General features: G+C 48.5%; 2 protein-coding genes across 6 annotated transcripts in view; both read left to right on the top strand.

Moving 5' to 3' along the window:
- Positions 1–461: 461 nt before the first annotated feature.
- On the top strand, positions 462–1469 carry XCR1 (X-C motif chemokine receptor 1; the record flags this gene model as incomplete). Its single annotated transcript, XM_081072367.1, has 1 exon — positions 462–1469. One exon carries the CDS (start codon positions 462–464, stop codon positions 1467–1469), a length of 1008 nt encoding a protein of 335 aa, XP_080928493.1.
- A 9325-nt stretch (positions 1470–10794) lies between these two features.
- FYCO1 (FYVE and coiled-coil domain autophagy adaptor 1) overlaps positions 10795–20787 on the top strand; it is a 78135-nt gene continuing 68142 nt past the window's right edge. The window contains exons 1-2 of one of the 5 annotated variants that reach the window (XM_081071604.1): positions 10831–10932; positions 13196–13326. The gene's annotated coding sequence lies outside the window, so the exon portion shown is untranslated. Of the gene's footprint in view, positions 10933–11116; positions 11350–11712; positions 13327–20787 lie in introns of those variants that run through there. The other 4 variants (XM_081071605.1, XM_081071609.1, XM_081071606.1 and 1 more) reach the window with 4 other exon arrangements.

Raw genomic sequence — 20787 nt, 5'->3', positions numbered from 1 at the left:
AGAATATACTTAATGACTCCATTTTCTGGTGAAAGATCCTAATCTTGTTACAAATAGTTCACCAACTAGTACCGTGTTTCCCCAAAAATAAGACATAGCCAGACTGTCGGCTTTAATGCGTCTTTTGGAGCAAAAATTAATGTAAGACCCAGTATTACATTACATTACATTATATTATATTATATTATATTATATTATATTATATTATATTATATTATATTATATTATTATGTTATAAAGACCTGGTCTTATATGATATTAAAATAAGACTGAGTCTTATATCAATTTTTGCTCCAAAAGACGCATTAGAACTGATGGTCCGGCTAGGTCTTATTTTCGGGGAAACACGGTAGCAAGTCCATGGACCACACATTTCTGTAATACGAATTCCCGGGAACTACAGCCTAACCATGTACCTTTCAACCCATGTCTCTATCACTTCAGCCGCTCTCAATGTCTAGATGGAGCCCTCAGGCATCCCAGAGTCCACCACCCATTACGAGTATGATCCTGACAGCTTTCTGTGTGAGAAGCGGACCTTCACCTTTGCTGCCTTCAGCACCACCATCCTGTACAGCCTGGTGTTCTTCCTCAGCCTGGTGGGCAACAGCCTGGTGTTGTGGGTCGTGGTGAAGTATGAGAGCCTGGAGTCCCTCACCAATGTCTTCATCCTCAACCTATGCCTCTCCGACCTGGTGTTCTCCTCCTTGTTGCCTCTGTGGACCTTGGAGTACCACTGGGGCTGGGTGCTGGGAGACTTCTCCTGCAAGCTCCTCAACATGGTCTTTTCCATCAGCCTCTCCAGCAGTATCTTCTTCCTGACCATCATGACCGTCCACCGCTACCTGTCTGTGGTGAACCCCCTCTCATCCCTGCGAGTCCACACCCTGCAGTGCCGAGTGCTCGTGACCACAGCTGTGTGGGCCGTCAGCATCCTGTCCTCCATCCCTGATGCCATCTTCCACAAAGTGTTTCAGAATCCAGAACCTTCCCGCTGTGATTACTCAGAACTCAAGTGGTTCCTGGCCTCGGTCTACCAGCACATCGTCTTCTTCCTGCTCTCCATGGGGATTATCCTGTTCTGCTACGTGGAGATTCTCAGGACCCTGTTCCGGTCACGGTCCAGACGGCACCACCGGACTGTCAGGCTCATCCTCACCATTGTGGTGGCACACTTCATCAGCTGGGCTCCCTACAACCTGACGCTGTTTCTGCAGACACTGTTGAGACTGGAGGTCATCCGGAGCTGTGAGATCAGCCAGCAGCTGGATTACGTCTTGCTCATCTGCCGCAATTTTGCTTTCTCCCATTGCTGCTTCAACCCAGTGCTCTATGTCTTCGTCGGGGTCAAGTTCCGCAGACACCTCAAAAGTCTGCTCCGGCACTTCTGCAGGTCACAGGGGTCGAGCTCTTCCCCGTTACCTCACTCTCCAGGGGCCTTCCACTATGAGGGTGCCTCGTTCTACTGAAAGAGAGTTTAGTGCTGCAGGTAGCGATAGACAAAGGAGCTGGAGTGGGAGCAAGGAGAAGTGGTACAGGAAGGAGCCCTGCAGAAAGTTTAACACTGGGAAGCTACAGCATCCTGGTGGCGGGGAGGGGGGCGAAAGAAATACATTACACCAGGTACATGCCCCCTCTTCTGCAGAAAAGTGGATCCCCACCTGCAAATTGTATATTGCCATCAAGAAAAACATTTCTTGGATTCTGAGTTCATCATTCATTCCTTCATTTAGACTTGGATTTCTTATTGCTTAGTTCAGAAGGTTCTAAAACAAGGAAGATGTCCCAGAAAGGAGCATCGTCAAGACTTGATGAGGACCTGAAACTCACTATGTGTGATAATAGTGCCCCAGTCGTTCATACTCCAAACCTGAGTCATCTTCGAGCCCTGCATTTCCTTTCCCTCCACTCCCACGGCCAAGATTTATTGCCTCTGCCTGCCCAGTGTCTCTCAGAGATGTTCTTGCCATCATAAGCTGACGCATTCATCCCCCTACAATGGCCTCACTTCCTTAGCAGTTTTTTGCTGCTCATCTCTTTCCCCACCAAGGGTCCTCTGCATTGAAATCAGGGTGCTTCAAAAGCCTTACTGGCTCCTAGTCACATAGAAATAAAGCCCAGACACCTTAGCAAGTCTTCCAAGACCCCTTTAATCTAGTACCAACTGACTTTTCCATTCTTATTCCACCCTAAACTCCCACCCCCAACCAGCTTGGGATCCAACCACAAAAGACCACTGGCCCCTTTCCAGAGATCCTTCTCCCACTTACCTCTGGGCCCTTGTCATGCTGTCACCTGGGCCTGGAACATGTGCCCTTCTACTCCCCAACCTACAAGCAAACCTCAGCTGAAAGGCCACCTCCCTCTGAAAGCCCTCCTCAATCTTTAAATCAGCAGTGCCCTCTCCGTTTTGCTGTGGCACTCTGCTTGTCCCCTCGAAAATATTATTTGTCACTTTCCACCACACGTGCTAGTTACACACTTGCATGTCTTATCTCCCTGCCCCTTCAGACTGCAAACTGCCTAAGGACGGTTACCTGTTCCTACACCCTGCTAAGCATGGACCCTGGTGATCTATCACTATGTTCTGAGAAGGAACAAAGAATGACAGCTGTCCTTATTCTTCTAATTTATGCTTTCAGGGGAAATACAGCATGGGGCGCTTTCGACCTTCCTTGCCCGAGGCTGCTTCTTTATAGATACTAACCTTTCTTCCCTAGTCTACACTCAGAGCACATTGTTTAATCTTCTCCATGGCAATGACTATGCTTGACCTTGCTTTTTAGTTAGTGGTACACATGCCTACCTCTTACACAATCTCATAGCTTCACATCCAAAAACATAGATAAAAAGCCACCCTCTAAACTTAACCACACAGACCTGGTTCCAATCTGTGAACCTGATTCAGCTCTGGAATGGGGCCTTTGGAAAGCTCCCCAGGGGGTTCTGACATGCACCTTAGTTAGAAACATTTGGCTGCAAGTCCTCGAAAATGGGAATACCAGAGTCTTGCTCAGTTCCTTGAGCAGGACTTTGCACAGAGTTACTATGGCACCTAATACATGCTTGCTGAATAAAGTAGCGACTAATACAGCCCTCAGCTGGAGCCTAGAGATGTATTTTTCCCTTCAGTTCCAGCTACAATTTCAAAGATCTGTTTGTCATTAGGTGGCCAGCCTTGGAGGAATTTGACCTGGCTGGGAAAGAGTGAGGGTCTCATTTCAAGAATTAGGTCAGTAACACCTGCTGGAGAGGGCTGGTGAAGGGATAACCAATAGGAGGGGCCATTACTCACCATGAATGGAAGAAATAGGAAAAGGAAGGAGACCATGAGATGGTTACAGGGTCAGAGATAAGCCTATGGGCTTCTGTCAGGCTAATCATTTGGTGCCCCCTCAAATTGATAGGATTAAACTTTTGTTCAACTTTTATTTAGATGGCAGGCTCAGCCCAGGGAGCAGAAGGGCGCAGGATTCCAGGATTCACACACCCACTTGGCCAAACCAAACCGCCACGGGTTTTGCACCCGCTTTTCTTAGAAGCCAGGTTCCGGGGTATCACCACACAGCATGTCCTTGGAGAAGCTCCCTTCACTGTCCCCACTCCATCCCATTCCTTCACATACTAAGATGCTTATCCAAGTATTTTTTTCAACAACACACAGCCATATCACTTGGAGCACTTCATTAAATACAATCATGCCCATCTCTTTACATCTCTAGTGATGTTTTGGCATTCCCAATAGACTAGCTTCCCGGGCAATCTTTAATCAAGAGTCTTCTCCTAATCCAGCTCCTTGGAAATCCAAGAGAAGAGGCACAGAGACAGAAAGGTATAAACAGGAAGATAGAGGGACATCCTATCAGAAAGGAGTGTGGGTGAGACCCGTGACCACACTCTACATTCTCTGACCGCACTGTTCATTGGCCACAACCTCCTGCTCTCCCCTCCCTCCATCCACTGAAACCACTGTGAAACCTCAGGTGGATTCCTGTAGGCCTACCCCTCCCTCTCCAGTTGAAGAACGGTGCCCTCGACACAAGGCTGCGGACCTGCCACTCCTGGAACATAAAAAAATCCACAACAGTTTCTGGGGAAGATCCTCTTCGCAGCATTTCCATTTCCACTCTCAAACAAAATCAAGAAGAGAAGAGCCTTGCCGATTCCTGAAAGGAATGGGCCTCCAAGCCCAGGACAGCGCCAGACCTCAGATGACCTCAGCCAGAGTGGCACTTCCTCAAGGATACAACCTGTGTTGCATGTCTAGAATTTTCCTTGGTGCCCAGTAATATTTGTGGTTGGTTAAGTGGATAGGAGATCATATTTTTGCCTTTTTTCTGCTTCTGTTTCCTCTTCTGACACTTGTTTATATTATATCTTCTAGTCAACTCCAGGTATCATCCATGGGCTTCCCGTGAATTATTCTCCAGAGCCCACCAGCCCAGACATCACTTGGTTTGTTGAACTCCTAATGGTTTTCATTTGTGAAGCTGCCTGTGACAGGACAAAGAGACCCACAAGTATGGAAAGCCCAGTAGGACAGATTTCCAAAGTAAACTGGCTGAGAAAGCTCTCGGAATTTGAGCCCTGACCCCAAACCCCAATACCAAGCTCTTTTTCTTACCCACTGTGACTTTGGGCCTCTCAGAGCCTCAGTGCCGTCATCTGTAAAACTGTAGAAATGTTGACAGCACAAAGACAGACTCTGCCCACCTGGTGAAGGTACCCATGAAATCATGTGTGTAAAAGTACTTGCTTTTGCAAATCATTTAGCCCAGACTAATACGAATTACTATTGCAATCATCTCATAAAAACAGAAAGCATCATTGTATCATATGCACAAATAAAAGATTAGCATGAATTGGCTTACCTCTGTCTAGTTACGTCCTCCTTGTTTCTACCCAGGGTCATTACATAAGATTCCTCAAAGCTCTCTGCTTATGGGGAAACTGGGTTAGGGTCTGGGGTAAAGGGAGGGATACAGAAGAAGGATTGGAGCTAAAATGTGGAACAATCTCTGTGTGGGTCAGGCTGGTGGGAAATTGGCTCCATTTAGGCCTTAGGCAAAATTGTCCAAGGCCAAGTCTGTCTGGAGTGCTCTGTGGCTCAGTTTTCGGTCCCCTATCCCATTCGGGTCTGGTAACCCAAGTCTCTGTCTCCAAGTCCAAGGCTTTTTTCTATCTCATGATCTGTTTGTGTCTGAACAAGAATCTTTCAGAGATCAGCCCTCCAATCAGACGGAATGATATTGCTTCCTGCTGGGAACTTCAGGCAGCCTGAAAATTTGATGAGAGCTACTTTGCAGGTTTGGGGGTAGTTTGTGAAGAGGAGCTGGTGTTATCCTAACTCCTCACCAAGTTATTCTGTATATATCTCCCCTCTCCACCATGGAACCAGCTCAGATTTTAGGTGTGAGGTTGTTGTAGTCCCCTCCCGCACAAAACCCCTGCTCTTCCACAAAAGGAAGTGTGACCAGAAGGTCTAAAGGAGGACAAAGGCAGCCCAATTCCTTGACTTTGACCATTTCAGAAAATCAGCCTTGAACATCCGCATGTTTAGAAGAAATGGCCAACAGACGGGCATGGGAAATCGGGTGGTTGCAGGAAAAAGGGCATGAGCAGGAGACGTGTAGACCTCCAGGAGGTCCCTGGCCTCATTTATAGAGGGCCTGCTCTGTGTGAGGTCAGGGTGAAGCCAGTGCAAAGCCTGTGTAGGGGGAGTTGAGATAGCAAAGATGAATTAGGTCCATTTTCAGGCTGGCCAGCCTCTAGTCATTCACAGTTGGGGAAAGGTTTCCAGAGGATCATTCGTCCCAGGAAATTCCTGGCCCTTTTTCCAGATGACTTGGGTGAACCCTCTGGACCAACAGAAAATGACCTCACTTCTTTTTTTACACAAGTGGGAATGCATATCTTAGGCATGTCATTGAAGCATGTCATTGAAACTATTATTCCAAGGCAATTTGCCATGAATTATAGAAGTTTAGAAGAGAACGTACCCACCTGTATCTGCTCCTCCCACTTTGGTTACAATTTGTTCAAACTTCTGCTTCTGATCTTGTCTAATGGTAAGGAAAATATGAGTTTTTAAAAAACAATAATACTGAACATCGTTATTTCTTCAAAGTATCTTCTGTTTATTTCAACGTTAGAGGACCCACAAATGTTGGTCCCATGAGGAAGTCACTCACTTTTCTGGCTGGGCCTTCAGAAAGCCACTTCCCCTCCTTTGGAGTTTATTTTTTCAACTTAACTAGAGAGGTTTGAGCTCAGTGATTTGTAAGATCCCTTCCCATGATTAAAAAATAAAGTCTACGGGCCTATAATTTCATGGGTTGCATTTCCATGAGATTCTTCAGGGGATACAAATCTATAGTGTAGAGCACGTTCTGGATTGAATTGTGTCCCCCACCAAATTCCTATGTTCAAACCCTAACCCCCATACCTCTGAATGTGACCTCATCTGGAAGTAGGTTAGTTACATAGGCAGTTCGTTGAGATGAGGTCATATTGCACTAGGGCAGGCCCCTCACCCAATGACTGGTGTCCTTAAAAAAAGGAAAAGTTTGGACACAGACAGGGACAAAGGGAGAAAGCCACGTGAAGACTACAGTTATACTACCACAAGCCAAGGAACACCAAAGATTGCCAGCAACCACCCAAAACTAGGAGAACGGTATGGAGCAGATTCTCCCTCACAGCCTCAGAGGGAACCAACTCTGCAGACACCTTCGTCTCAGACTTCCAGCCTCCAGAACTGTGAGAAAATAAACTTCTGTTGTTGAAGCTACCTCGTCTGTGGGATTTTTTTTTTTATGGCAGGCTGAGCAGAATAACACAAGGCACAAATTTCAGTGGGTATGCGGAAATTCCAGTGCATCTCAGGACCCACCCCAATAAGTCTTCGTTTACCTGGCCCACACAGAGCACTGCACCTACCTGAAGACTCATACAGGGGATTGGAAACTGACTTTTTCTGAAACCTACTCTGTGCTGGGTCCATACCTTTCCACATCTCACAGCCACCTTGTAAGACCTCTGTTTCCCCACTTAGACCATGGAGGACATGAGGGCTCACAGAATTCATCCTCCAACATTCAGGGCATGGTTCTCAATCTGGGCAGTATGCTAGATCACGTGGAGAGCTTCCAAAAATACTAATGCCTGGGTCCTGCTCCCAAGTTTCTGATGCAATTGGTCTGGGGTGTGATCTGGCACCAAGATTTTTTAAAAGTTCCCCAGGTGGTTATAACGTAGAGCCAAGGTTGAGAAGCACTGATCGAGTGTATTTATTCATTTGATCACTCACACAATAAATATTCATGGAACACCTACTATGTGCCAGGCACTGTACTATGTGCCTTGCACACAGTATGCCTCATGTTCACAACAACTTTGTAAGGTAGCCATTGTGTTTTTAACCCAGATGAGAAAAGGGAGGTTTGGAGAGATAAATGACTTGCTCGAGCTCATGGGATCCAGATCAGAGATTTTCAACTCAGGCCTATCTTGTCCCCAAATACCTACTTTTCCTCCACATCATCCTGCTTCCCCAAACAAGGAATGTGTCCATCAGGACTCTTAGTTATAATCAACAGAAATCACCTCCAGTTGCCATACAGAAGAAACAGGTATGCAACAATATCGGGCAAGATGGCATCGTGATTGTGTCACAGATATGTACGTCATGATATCTACAACTACATCACAAATGATTCAGGAAAATGAAAAAAGAAAGAAATGAATATAATTAAACACAAAATGGAGGGAAGTGAAACACGGAGGAGTTTATACTCAGAGAAAGAGAAAAGATGCTATACAGCTCACAAAACTGATGGGAAGGCAGAAGAAACAGGTCAGACAAAAGAAGCCTATCTCTGGCACAACCACTCCAGAGGTAGCAGCAGCTCCAGAAGGAACTGCCACCGCCCTGCACGTGGCAGGTACATGCAGTGCTTGGATGGAGCTAAGGCCACACGCCTACACTCTGGCCCCGTGGGAGCTGGGACAGCACGCATGGGCTTCCTGTAGGAGAAGTGGGCTCTATCTCCCACCAAGACTCATGTGGTGGGGAATCCCCCAACTAGGGAAGGAGACCAGCCACCAAATCTACAAATAGCTGCCACCTGTGGGGATGAGGTTACTGAGGTTTCACTACTGCCCAGCCTTGTTGCAATCGAAGTCAACAATATGGCACACCAGAGGTGGCATCACTGCGCCCACCCAAAAATATTTTAGGTAGAAGACTCTGACAAGCAATACAATCAGACCTCATCCCAAACTACTCCTTTCAGTACTGCCCCCTACTCAGGACACCAGAACTATTCAACGAGGAAGTGACACTCTTAGAAGATGGCAAGCTCGATTATTGTAGAATAGTATTATTGAGAATTTCCTTCCTGCCATCCATTTACTTAAAGGTTATCCCTTGGTAGCAAAGACAAGACTTTTTCTAGGGGGCCCTTTTTAGTTTCTTCTCATATCTCATATATAGTTGATTTCCTTTATTCTGAGTGTCAAGAGCCAGTTTGGGGGGGAAAAAGATTTTTATTTTTCTAATCAGAAAAAAAGATTTCGTTGCACAATCTTGGGCAATGAAATACTTAAAGCCTCCTTAGGTTTGCCTTGAGAATTTGGAGGCTTAATAGTGAAAAAGGCACTGAGTTATGAGTCTGAAGATCAGGATTTTAGCCCCAGGTGTGCCGCCAGCTGGTTGGGTATGGTGCTGCAAACAGCGATGATGATGGTGGTGATGATGATGATAGGGGTGGTGCGGGTGGTAATTGTGGTGGTGCTGGTGGTGATGATGGCACTGATGATGATGGTGATGATGATGATGATGATGACCGTGGTGGCGGTGGTGGTGGTGGTGATACTGGTGGTGATGGTAGAAATAGTGATGATGGTGGTGGTGATGATGATGGTGGCAGTGGTGGTGGTGGTGATACTGGTGGTAATGGTGGAAATAGTGATGATGGTGGTAATGATGATAGCAATGATGATAATGGTGACGATGGCAGTAGAGATGATGGTGTTGGTAACGATGACAAAATAGCCAGAAATTATTCAGCACTAACTCTATGTGACGCATCAAGCTAGAGTGTTTGTCTTGCCTTAGCTCATTTAATAGTCACAAATGTCATTTGACATTGTTGTATGCTCCCTTTATATGCGAAGACAGTGAAGCATGAAGGAGTTAAGCAAATTACAAGAAGTCACACAGTGAGGATTCAAACCTAAGCCTTCGGCCACACATTGTCTCCTTCTACAAGCCTATGAACATTTTCTAGGCCTTAGTTTCTTCATCTGTAATGCAATGAAGTAGATCAGAGGATTTTAACTAGGAATGCCTGACAGAGTCACCTGGGAAAGTACTTTAAAATATACACACCAGACCCTCCCCCTTGTCAGAGGTACTGATTCAGTAGGTCTGGATGGGACCCAGGCCTCTGTGTTTATAAGTACTTTCCCACGTGATTCCCATGCCCACAGGTATGAACCAACATACCCTCTGAGTTTCCTTCCATCTCCTCCGGTTTTCCATCGGCACGTACCAAAGTGTGTTTCCTGGAACACTTAACATGCCTTAACATGCCTCATGACCGATGGTCCCCATAGGAAATCATCCTGGGAAATGCTGCTGCCCTACTTCCATCTCAGAGACTCCCAGTGCTGCCCTGACCACCCTGGCCTAAGGCTACTTGAGTCAGGTGTGAGGCAGACACTTGCTGTGGTACCCTGCTCTTTGAACTTCTCATCTTTTGTGAAAAACAAAACAGGGCAAAATCTAAAAATCATTGTTTGGCTGCCTCGCCGATTATATCCTGGTGTGAGTTAATAGAATTATATAATAATCACTGTTATTGTTATTATTAAGTGCATACGGTGTGCCAGGAATTTGGAAAGCACTTCATATACATTATCTCATTCAGTCCTCAGAACACTCTTCCTCATTACCTGATAAGGAAGAAGACACCGAGAGGAAAAGTGACCTGGCCGGGCTTACATTGCTGGGAGGTGGCCAAGTTGAAACCCCCCCTCAGTCTACCTGATGGCAAAGACCACCCAGCTAACCACACCCAAGTATGCCATCCTGTGATCTGCAGTATTCCCAGGGACTCAAGAGTCTTTGCATCAACAAGAAAATGAAAGGAAGTGATGATTTTGTCATTACCTCCCACAAAGACGCTGTAGTAGTCGATATTATTGCATATAGATATTATTAACGAATGCATTTGTTCTACTAAGTCCACTCTCAGAGTACTTTGCAACTTACACATAGAAAATATAACTAATAAACAGAAATTGAGCAGAGAGTGGGGCAGAAGTTAGGGGTGGAAGTTCATTAACACATAGTTTTTGAGCACTCATTTTAAGTAGATCAGTGTATTAAGAAGTGAGGGGGATCAATATGCAATGTTTCTTATTCAGCTCCACATAGCAAAAATATTATCATTTCAACATGTAATCAATATAAAATTGTTAGGCTATTTTACATTCGTTTTCTTCGTATTGAGTCGTTGGAATTCAGGTGTATTTTGTGCTTACAACACACGCACAATTCAACTCAAACTAGCCGCATTTCAAATTCTCAAGTTAAGCATGGACAGCGCTGCTTTCAAGATTGCAGACCCATGGTTTGTGGGCACACGCCGGGATTGCAAGGGTTAACCCCCGGCCGGCTGCCGGGAAGGACCAGTAGCTGTAAACCTCTGCTCTGCGGAGCCTGTCGGGAGTTGTAGTCTGCGTCCATCTGCACGTGACGTCCGATGGGTTGTTGTAGGCCTTGGCCCTGTGCAGCATGCCGGGAGTTGTAGTCCGCACCGGCCTGTGTTGCGGTCTGCGTGTCATGGCCGACCACGCCGCGCTCCCGCGCTCTTCCGCTTGGCCCCAGAAAGTTTCGGTTCTGCCCAGCGGTGGACACTCGAGCGCGTAAGTGCCACCGGGGTACCGGCCAGACTGTAGGGGCGTCCAGGCTCCTCGTGGCCCCGGAGCGGAGAACTTCCCTCCGCGCGCGGCTTGTCACCTGTTGCCCTCTCCGTCCCCGCCCATCCCGGGTTGTCCCCAGACCTCGCCTGGGCTCTGGCGCTCGTCCAGGGGGCCCGGGAGGCACGTCGGGCCGGTAAAACTGACCCCGGAACCCAGCGTGCCTCGGGTGTTCAGTTAGAAAGACAGACCCGCCGAACACCAGCTCCCATAGCTGCGACGGCCGCGGGGCCGCGGGGTCTCAGAACGAGCCCTGGGAGGCTCGGGCGCCGCAGTGTCTGCGGGCGTCGCCCCCCAGGCCGCTGGCCTAAGTCGCAGCGCAGAGCCTGGCCCAGCGGGGCCGGGGCAGCCCAGACCTTGCCGGTGCGAGACGCCACTGTGCCCGGGTTCTCCCTTCCTCCCACCAGAAGGCGGTTGGTTCCCCCGGGACATCCTCAGGCCACGGCCCGGTCTCCGCGCTCTGCCCCTCGTGCCCAGTGCAGGGGCTGGAGCTCGGCCGCCGCTGGTCTTCCCCGAAACACCTGCGGGCTTGCGGGTTGCCTCCGACGTGGCGGCGCCCCCTCGGACTGGAGTCTGTGCTGTTCAGAGCCGAGGCTGGGACATGCAGGGGGAGGGCGGCAGTTTCTTATTGTGGTTCCGAGAAAGGCAGGTGTGGTTGACGCGTGAACCACGTGGCTCCGCGTTCGTGCACAGAGGGCCTCCGACACCCCTTGTCACTCTTCACAGGTTTCATCGGCTGCCCTCGCTGGAAAAACTAGAGCCCTTGGTGACACTGCCCGTGTTGGCCACAGCTTCTCTGCCCCTCTGCTGGTCTCACCACAGCAGTTTCCTTTCCCTGCACAGAAATGGGTCAGGGGCGCTGCGGGCAGAGGATCAGGCCCCAGTCTGCCCCCTGCCCTCCTGCCAGCGGGAGCCTTGTGGTCTGCAGCGAGCTCAACTGCCCCGCCGCCGCCTGCCTGATGCGGCTTCTGGGTGTCGCAGCTGGGGAGGAGTTGTCACGCTGAGATTTTGTGCTTTCAGTGGCTTCCACCTTCAGAAGTGGGCCCAGCTCGGCTGGGCTGCGCTTGACCCGCACTGTCTGTGACAAGCACTGTCCACGAATTATTGAATGCCCTGTGCCAGGGATGGGCCATTATTATTATCACTCTGGGAAGCAGAGTTAATTGTCTCAGCGAGGGGCTGCGGCCTTCTTTGATTAAAAGGATCCGAAGAGGCTGTTGCTTTAGGAAACGGGTTTGCTACTTCGTTTAGTTTTTAAATTGTGTTCAGTATTTTATTAGGAAGATGGTTCAACATACAGAAGCGTGGAAAGAATTGTACCACCTGTTAGATTCTACAGTGAATGTTTTACTTCGGTGATTTTTGTGGCTTTAGAGTCGATCTTGTAACTGCTCCTTGGATGGTCTTTGCTCCTTGTGTCTGGTTTTGGGACACCAGCCTGGGTTCAGGAACTACGGGTTTAGCCTGGTCCTTTTGGGGCAGCGATGGCCCCCACAGATGTCTGTGATGAGAGGAGCCGCTTAAAACAGGACTCTGGGAGGAAGAATTATCCTTGACTCTTCAAGGTTCTTCTGGCTGGACTAATAATCAAGTTAAAACGAGACAGATTAGCAGGGGAAAAACAAATTAAAGTTTAATAATATGTATACCTCCTGTACACATGAGAGAGACCCAGGAACACTGAGTAACTCACCCAAATGGTGGAAGCCATCACCTTAAATAACACTTTCAGCTGAAAGCTAAAGAAGATATTGCGGGTAGAAGGTCAGTAATAGGAGGTGACTGGGAAAAGCACAGCAAACAAGGGGAAGGTGGTTATGCAGATTTAAGTTCCTGCCTTCTCCATTGCATGTAAAGGCAGGCCTGGTACCGAGAGGGAGAAACACCCTTACAAATGGATAGTTCCCTTACAAATGTAAATGTCCTTTTACAAGACCGTAACTTCTAGGTTTTCAGAGCTTCTCTCACTTCTTTTTCTTAAAATGAACTAGCCTAAGGTAACTAGTAATCCCAAAGGGGCGTATTTTGGAGTGGCAAACTCTGCTCGCCTTCAAGAGCGAGACCAGAACATCGGGTGACTTTGGCCCTGTTGGTCACCGAGGCCGTGGGCTGCTTCTCCAGAACGGTCAGCACTTAAATGGCAGTCCTCGTCTTCCCTTTAGGGGAGAGGTTTGGCTCATGGGCACACTGTGTTCTCTGCCGATTCCAGGGACAACTTTGGTGACTCAAGACTGGAATGCCTTTAAACTTGAGGAAGCGTGTTGTTCAGCTGTGAAAATCACTGGTAGGAACTCAGAGTGTGGAGCCACATTCACTGGAGCAGCCCCAGCGGCCTCGCAGGTAAGGTTCATTAACTGGTGACTTGGAACGATCTGGAAGCGCCTGTGATCAGACATGAGTGCAGTTGGGCCTTGTCAAACATCTGCTCACCTAGTGGCCAGATGTCATTGTCTTGCTCAAAAGATAAACAGTATTTTTTGTTTGTAATCTCAGGCCAGTTTTGTTTAGCGTTTTTGTTGTTTGTTTTGTTTTAAAGCTCTTGATTGGGAGAAGAGCCTCTGTTTGAACAGCTAAATAAACCATTAGGGTGGGTATTGAAATGTGTCCAGGGGTCTGTGTTTATCTTCTTGCAGTTTTCAGATGTGTCACTGTAGGTCCCCATAGTAAGGGCTTCAGCTTCAGAGCCCGTGGGCTCCACAGCTTTTAGAAGGGGAAGATGGCAGGGCTGTGCTCAGGTGTGCAGGTGTGTTTCCCCTCTTCCTCACAGGGAAACCAGTCAGCCTGGTGCTTTTAGCGATCGCCACTGGTTGTTCCTGTTCATGCAGGTCTGTGGCATTTGAAAGATCCTGTTTTCAGGGATGAGGATATGTACATCAGTGTGGTTCTGAGGACAGACTCAGGAGAGCTGTGGTCTGGTTACAGTACTGTGGCCCTGTGGCCGGTTCAGGGGCCCAAGGGTAGGTCTGACCAACAATCTCGGGAGCCTGGGGTACCGCACCTTTGACGTGGAGCAGAAAACTGTTAGGGAAACCCTTGCAATTTAGAAATACAACCTGAAGCGGGAAAGGCATTTCCAGCAGGCCATTAGGATGCAGAGGGCTAGGCCAAGGGCATCAGTTGGGCTGGACAACTGGACCAGAGGTGGTCGTTTAACATGGAGCTAGAAGGGATGTCTTCAAGCTGAGCCTATAGCCCCAGGGGCTTTTTCCAGGACTTCTGCAGCCTTGGTCAGGAACAGGGAGGGGGCACTTAGGAGCTTCAGCCAAAGATAGCTGCTGAGCATGTCTGTTCTTCTCCTTCTCCACCTCCTCTGTGAGGGAAGATAAAGGGTAACCCCCATCCTGTAGGAAAACAAAGACAAGAAACAAACCAAAAACCACGTAAGGTAGAAAAAGATCAAGTAACATCCCCAGAATAGATCAATTTGCTAAAATTGTCTGAAAATAGTTGGGTGAGCTAACCTTACTGTGTGTCTCACCCAATCGTGGTATGATCTTATCGGTAATAATAAATTTCACATGACTAGTCTGACTCCAAATCTCCAAATCTGAATAGGGTCCAAATTGGCAAGACTCAGCAACAATGGGTAAAAGAGAAGACCATTTTCTTGCCCGTGGCCACAAATGCTTCAGAGCCATTCTGGGTCTTGCTTGCCCCTCCTAAATGCCAGAATACAGGCACCGTAGCCCATCCCCCCAGCCCGTCTATACCCAGGTTGTTGCTCTTGTCCCCAAGGAGCACAGCAGGAATCACATCCATCAAAACTTCCCCGACTCTTGCAGTGTTCCTCTTGGATGGTTCCAGAGCCAAACTTCTAGGAATGGAGGAAAGAGGGCCTCGGGGAGGGTGCTTGAGTGGGGAGTTGGTGGTAATAGCTGTGGTTAGCATTGTCCTGGGTAGGGTAAAGGAGGCTTCTGGGCAAGGTGACTTCGGGGTCACAGCTGGGGTGCACACTCTCCGGTAGACACACTTAATCCACCCGATTGCTAAATTAATTTATTTCATTCATTCTTGGAATATAATAACTATAATATTTCCACAATAATGATGGTATAATGTCTGCAATTACTTGATGGCAGACTTGATTTTTTAAATGCATTATTTTAGTCAACATGAAAGTAATTTGTGCTCCGTAAGGGAAAAGTGAAAAATCAGAGAAATAGAATTTTTTGAAAATTTACCCATGTTTCCCACCATTGAAGGATGATTATCATTATTTACATGTTGGTACATTTCTAGTACATTTCTATGCCTAAAGTTTCGTTTGGTTTGTGGAGCGAGAGCCAGTCAATGTGTTTGGTTTTGTCTGATTCATTCATTGAACAAGTAATTCATTGAGGGCCCTCCGTGTGTCAGATCTGTGCTAGGTGCCGGGGAAATAATGAATAAATAATGAATAGCAGTGGAGCTTACAGACAAGTGGGAAAGGCAGATTGAACAAGAAATGCCTGTAGCTGTAGATGGCCACAAGAGTGGAAGAAAGGAGAGCTCCCTGCACCGGGGCTTAGAATCTTGAGCAAAACAGAGGTTGGTGCCTCGTGTGCCTCTGCCTTCATCTAGGACCTTCTCACAGGCCTCAGGTGAGCTCTTTATTTGCCTCTAAGCTCACTGGGGTGTTTGTGGTCTGCCCCTCCCCACTAGAGCGTGAGTTCCTTGAAGGCCAGGGCTCCACCGGCCTTATCCACAGCTGTCGCTCCAGCTTCTGGGTCCGGCCTGCCTCTTAATAGTGGTGCCAACAACAACACCTCTTGGCTGGCAGGCGGTTTGTTAACACGTAGAGGTTACGGGTTGTCTGCCTGAGGGCCGTGTTTAGTGGAGCAGCACATTCTATCAGAGAGAGCAATAGTACATGCTATCAGTTCTTAATTCATCATTAGCTGGACTGACGCCTTGATGCTCGGCTCAGGAGAGTTCCTGGAGCTTGTGATTTGGGAGTGCTGCAGTTGTCTCCACCTGTGCGGGCTTTGTGCTCTTTGGGGAACAGGAGTAGACGCACCAGTTGCGGTCTCACTCATTTGTGCAGCTGATCGAGAAATGACCTAGATTTTTACACGTGCCATCATCACTTCCTGGATGTTTTCTCTGGGCTTTCCAGTGGCACTGCTGCCCCAAATACAGATGTGTAGCCCCTCCCAGGAGCAGCTGCCCATCTTCCTAAGAAAAAAGACAGTCTGCTTCCCCCAGACCCAGAAGCAACACTTCACATGCACAGGTCCCTCTTGACTCTGCTTTCCTAGGTCAGTGGGCTGAAATTAGGGCCGGTTTCATGTGTGTTCCCGGGTGAGTGACCGAGAAACCTGAAATTATTGGTGAGAAAGAGGGGGGACCCAGAGAAGTTTCAAGAAGTGATGGCAAAGTCTCAGGTCTTCATTCTCTTTAAGAAAGACAGAAGATTGCATGCAAGGAGGAGTGTTTGGGAAACATGACCCAGGCCTGCATTTGGTCAACACGTTAATTGTAGGTCTAAGGGATTGAGTTGCCCAATGAGCTTTTGCTCACGTGTGCTGAAATGTCCGCCTCTGAGCTGACCTCTGAGCAACTCCTGAGCACTCCCTTCCCTAGGTACCTTCTTGCAGCTCTGGTGAGGGCAGCCTGTCTGCCCACCAACCTGTTCAGCGCTGAGCCAGTGGGACTTGGGACTTCAGAGCTGCAGGTACCAGCCTAGTACCCCCCCTTTCCATAGGTGGTAACTGGACATGTGCTGTTGGGTGTGTTGAACCAGACCAAGGCAGTGAACTCTTCCAGAAAGGCTTTCTGCTTTGGACTGATCTGAACTGTCCTTGTTAACTTCCTGTCTTGGTCTGGGTGGAATTTCCAGCTGGTCTGCTCCACCCTGTGTGACTGCGAGAAGCCCAATGGTAAGGTACCCTCTCTGGTTCTTAGCTCTACTGTTGGGAGCAAGTAGGACACATTTGGTTGAAGGCCCGGCAAGCTTGTCTTCCACGCCCAAACCTCCTCTTCCTCCCCTTCTGTTCCTTCTTTCCTTCTGTAGCTACTCAGATGCTGTGTTGCTCCTGTCAAAGCCAGTTTCTGGGCAACATTATGAAGGTTAGTCATTTGCACCATAGTATAAATAAGTTTACAAGAGTCAGTCTTGCGTTTTAATTTGGGACTAAACTGCTGTGTCTGTTGTTTAAGGCATTTAGGGCTTCTGGGCAAGTGTAGGAGGAATTTGGAGGTGGGGAAGATCCTTTACCTCTAAAATAATACCTAGGACATGACTAGGCATTCAGGCAGTAGTCCCAGGTAATAAATAAGAATTTTAAAACATACATTTAGTCCCTTTCCCTTTCAGAAGATTAGATATTTTCAGACATTCTGGGTAAGTTTAAACATAATTGTGAATTGTTGGCTAGAGAACCCAATGTTCTCCCAAATTTTATAAAATATATTTCTCTGTTATTTGAAAGAGCTTGCCAGAGACAGTGATAGAGGTTTTTACTTGTCACGCAACAAGGACCCTGGGTTCATGGAGGTAACTTGTACTTTGGGGGTCCTGTAAGGTGTGGGGGTCCTGGAGTCCTTCCCCCAGTGCTGAAGCAGCCATGGTGATGTGGACAGAAGCTGCCGCTGAGTGTCTCCTAAGTTAGGGGAGCAGTTTGCTAGTGGGGGTGGAGGTCAGCTTTGAGCTGGCTCGAGCCAGACTTCTGTGAGACAATAAGAAATACACTTTTAGCCATTGTCCTTCGTTCCTGGCACAGAGCTAAACCCCTTGGAATTTCCTGATCGGAGCGTCTTTTGTTCTTCAAAACAAACCCCTCTCTACGGTACCTGAGTTGATGCTAATGAGTGGCTCTTGGCTGAGGTCCCCCGTAGCTTCAGGGTGGTAGCTGGTTTCCAGAGGAACCAACCGAGAGATTAGAGGGTTAGAACTCTCGTGGGTCCCACCCCCAGACTTCTGGGGAGGGGAAGAGGGACTGAAGGTGGAGTTAATCACAGTGGCCAGTGATTTAATCAGTCGTGCCTTTGTAAGGAGGGTGGGGAGCCCCAGGCCATGGGAGAGCCTTTCATTCCCCCCAACTGTGCATCTCTTCCATTTGTCTGTTCCTGAATTGTATTCTTTAAAATAAATAGTAATAAAACTGTAAGATAAAATAAACCAGTAATAGTAAAGAGTTTCCCAAGTTTTTTGAGGCGTTCTAGCAAATTATTGAACCCAAGGAGGGGATCGTGGGCCCCCCCTGGGTTCTAGGTGGTTGGTCAGAAGTACAGGTAGCAACCTGTACTGGCTGCTACTGCCTGGAGCGGGCAGTCCTGGGGACCGAGCCCTGACCCCGGGGTCGGCACTCACTGGAGATGGTTAGTGTCAGACTCGAATTCAATTGTAGGACATCCAGGTGGTGTCAGAACTGGTGACCGGTGTGGGAAAAAGCCACACATTTGGTGTCAGAAGGGTTGTGAATAAAAATTAAAAAAAAAAAAAGAAAGAAAAGCTTCATCCCTCCACCAAAGGGCAAAGTTATCTAGAGACACCGGGAAGTTAACCCTGGTGTGGCGAGCGACAGTGCCCCGTCTTTGTCGTCGATGGTCAGTGATGACCTCAGACCAAGGAAGGGCAGGACAAAGTGCCAGGAGTTGTCCTTTCCATGCCCATGGAAACAGCATCCCTGTGGAGACTGTGCTCTACCAAGGAAGCTCGCGTTGACTTCCGGAAACCCTTTGAGACGGTGACCCTCAGGCGCGGTGGAAAGCCCACTGTGACCTCCATGCCCGTCAGCCAGTTTCTGAGGGCTCGTTACCTTGGTGGTGGCGCAGCCCCTTTGGGAAAGCAGCTGTATTGTCAGCCGCTGGCACAGCTCAGCCGTGACCTGGGGACTTGGCATCAGCCGGGTACACTCCTAGGGCCAGGTGGAGAAGGCCTGGGCTCAGGCCTCCCTGAGGGCCAGGACGTCCCGAACGAGCATGTTTCTGTCTGTGCCCAGGCTTCACCTACCGGGATGCTCGTTTGGTTTACAAATGTTGTTCCGTCCCTCATGGCAGAATCCAGAGGGCTGGTTTCTAGAAAATGCAGCCGGTTGTCTAGTTCACGCATTGTCCTGGCCAGAGCCTGGATAAGTTAACTCAGAATCTGTTGTTATCACTTCCTTTCAAGCTCCGCCCTCTCCCACGTGTGCAAGGCTTTCCTCTAGTTGAAGTAAACACAGACCCAGCAGGCTTGTTAGAAGACTCATGGGGTATTAGTCATCTTCCCCCAAGATTAGTTCTTCCAGAAACTACAAGGCTCTCTCTGGGCTGACAACATTCAGGAAAGGAACCCAGGTAGAGAAACAGGCTTTATACGTACTCTCCACCCTGGCGCCCTTTCCTCCTTGGGTCTCTCTGAAGACCTGCTGTTCATTTTTCAGACCCGGCCCAACTCAGTTGCCATCACCAGGTGCCTACCACCCTCTCCCTTCCCCGAGTAGAATTAGTTTTCCCTTCCTCAGTCCCACTGCATCTTTCTAAATTCATCACAATGCCGCTGTTTTTGCTGAGATGTATTTTACAAGATGTGAGTTTTGACAAATATATGTTTGTCAGATATACATAGTCATGTAGCCACCACCATAATCAAGATAGAACAGAATTGCCCCCCACAATTTCTGTATACTCCTTTGTAGTCAGAGCCTCCCTTCACCCTCAGACCTTGACAACCACTGATTTGATTTCTTCCCAGTGCTTTGCCTTAGCAAGAATGTCATGCAAAACGGGGTCGTGAAGTGTGTAGCCTTTGCAGCTTGGCTTCTTTGACTCAGCAAAAAGCATTTGTTGTGTGTATCTGTAGCTCGTGCCTCTTCATTGCCGAATGCCTGTAACTTTTTATCCATATCTCTGGGTGGACCTCTTCTGCCGGATCCTGATATCTGGATATTTTTCTGTCTCCCTCCTTGGTGCCCAGCCAAGCTCCTCCCGAACTGGCCTGTGCCTTGCATGCCTCTGTGTGCCCAGCCCACACATAGTAGGTGCTTGGCAGAGTGTGGTGTCAGGGCAGCTGTGCATTGACCATCATGAGCCAGGTGGGGCAAAGTGTTGTTTGGGCAGCAGAGCCCCTGCAGAAATCTGGCCGAGCCCAGGCTCCCCCTCTCTAGGGCCCTGACTGTTCCCTGCTCAGGCTCTGTGTTTTTCAGGCGACCTGGAGAGATGCCCAGGACAGGCAGGCTGGCTTCTTGTAAACCACTCCCACCCTGAGTTTGTCTGATGGGCAGGGTGCCAGCACTTGCTGGGGGGCTTTGGAGGGTTTTCGGGATACTCTGACTCTGGGGCTCCGTGTCTTTGTGGTACAGGTGTGTGTCTGTCTCGTTCTTCCCAGGCGAGAGAAGCCCTCTTTGGTCCTTGTTTTCACTGACTCACAGCTGCTTGGCTTGTTAGTTAAAAATAGGCCTGGGCATATCTGCCCTCTGACAGGCCCTCCTCCCCGCAGGCTGAGGCCGGAATGCTTACGTAAATATTTGGAGGAGCATGAGGTTGGGATCATTTCTATTCCGGGATCTGCTTGCCTCGCCCCTGGAGCAGTAAGGGGAAGATGGCAGCAGGAGAGCGAGGGCCAGCACGTGTTAGAAACACTCAGGGTGGGGGCATGTGATTTGGGAGACACTGGCATTCAGGGTGGTTCCTAGAAGCCAGTGGAAGTGGTTGGTCATTTGCTGTAGTGACAGTGGCTCAACTGTAAATCCACAGAGTTTGAAATCACACTGACCAGGGTTTACACCACGATTCTACTCCTTGCTGGCCTGTGGCCTTAGACAAGTTTCACGGCCTCTCTGAATGCTAGTTCCTCTTCTGTACGTTACCTACCCCACTAGGGCGATTGTGAGAATTAAA

Source organism: Rhinolophus hipposideros (assembly GCF_964194185.1).
Source record: "Rhinolophus hipposideros genome assembly, chromosome: 14".
Taxonomy (NCBI): Eukaryota; Metazoa; Chordata; class Mammalia; order Chiroptera; family Rhinolophidae; genus Rhinolophus; species Rhinolophus hipposideros.
Note: the sequence above shows the minus strand (reverse complement) of the source record. Positions and strands in the feature narration are given on the sequence as shown.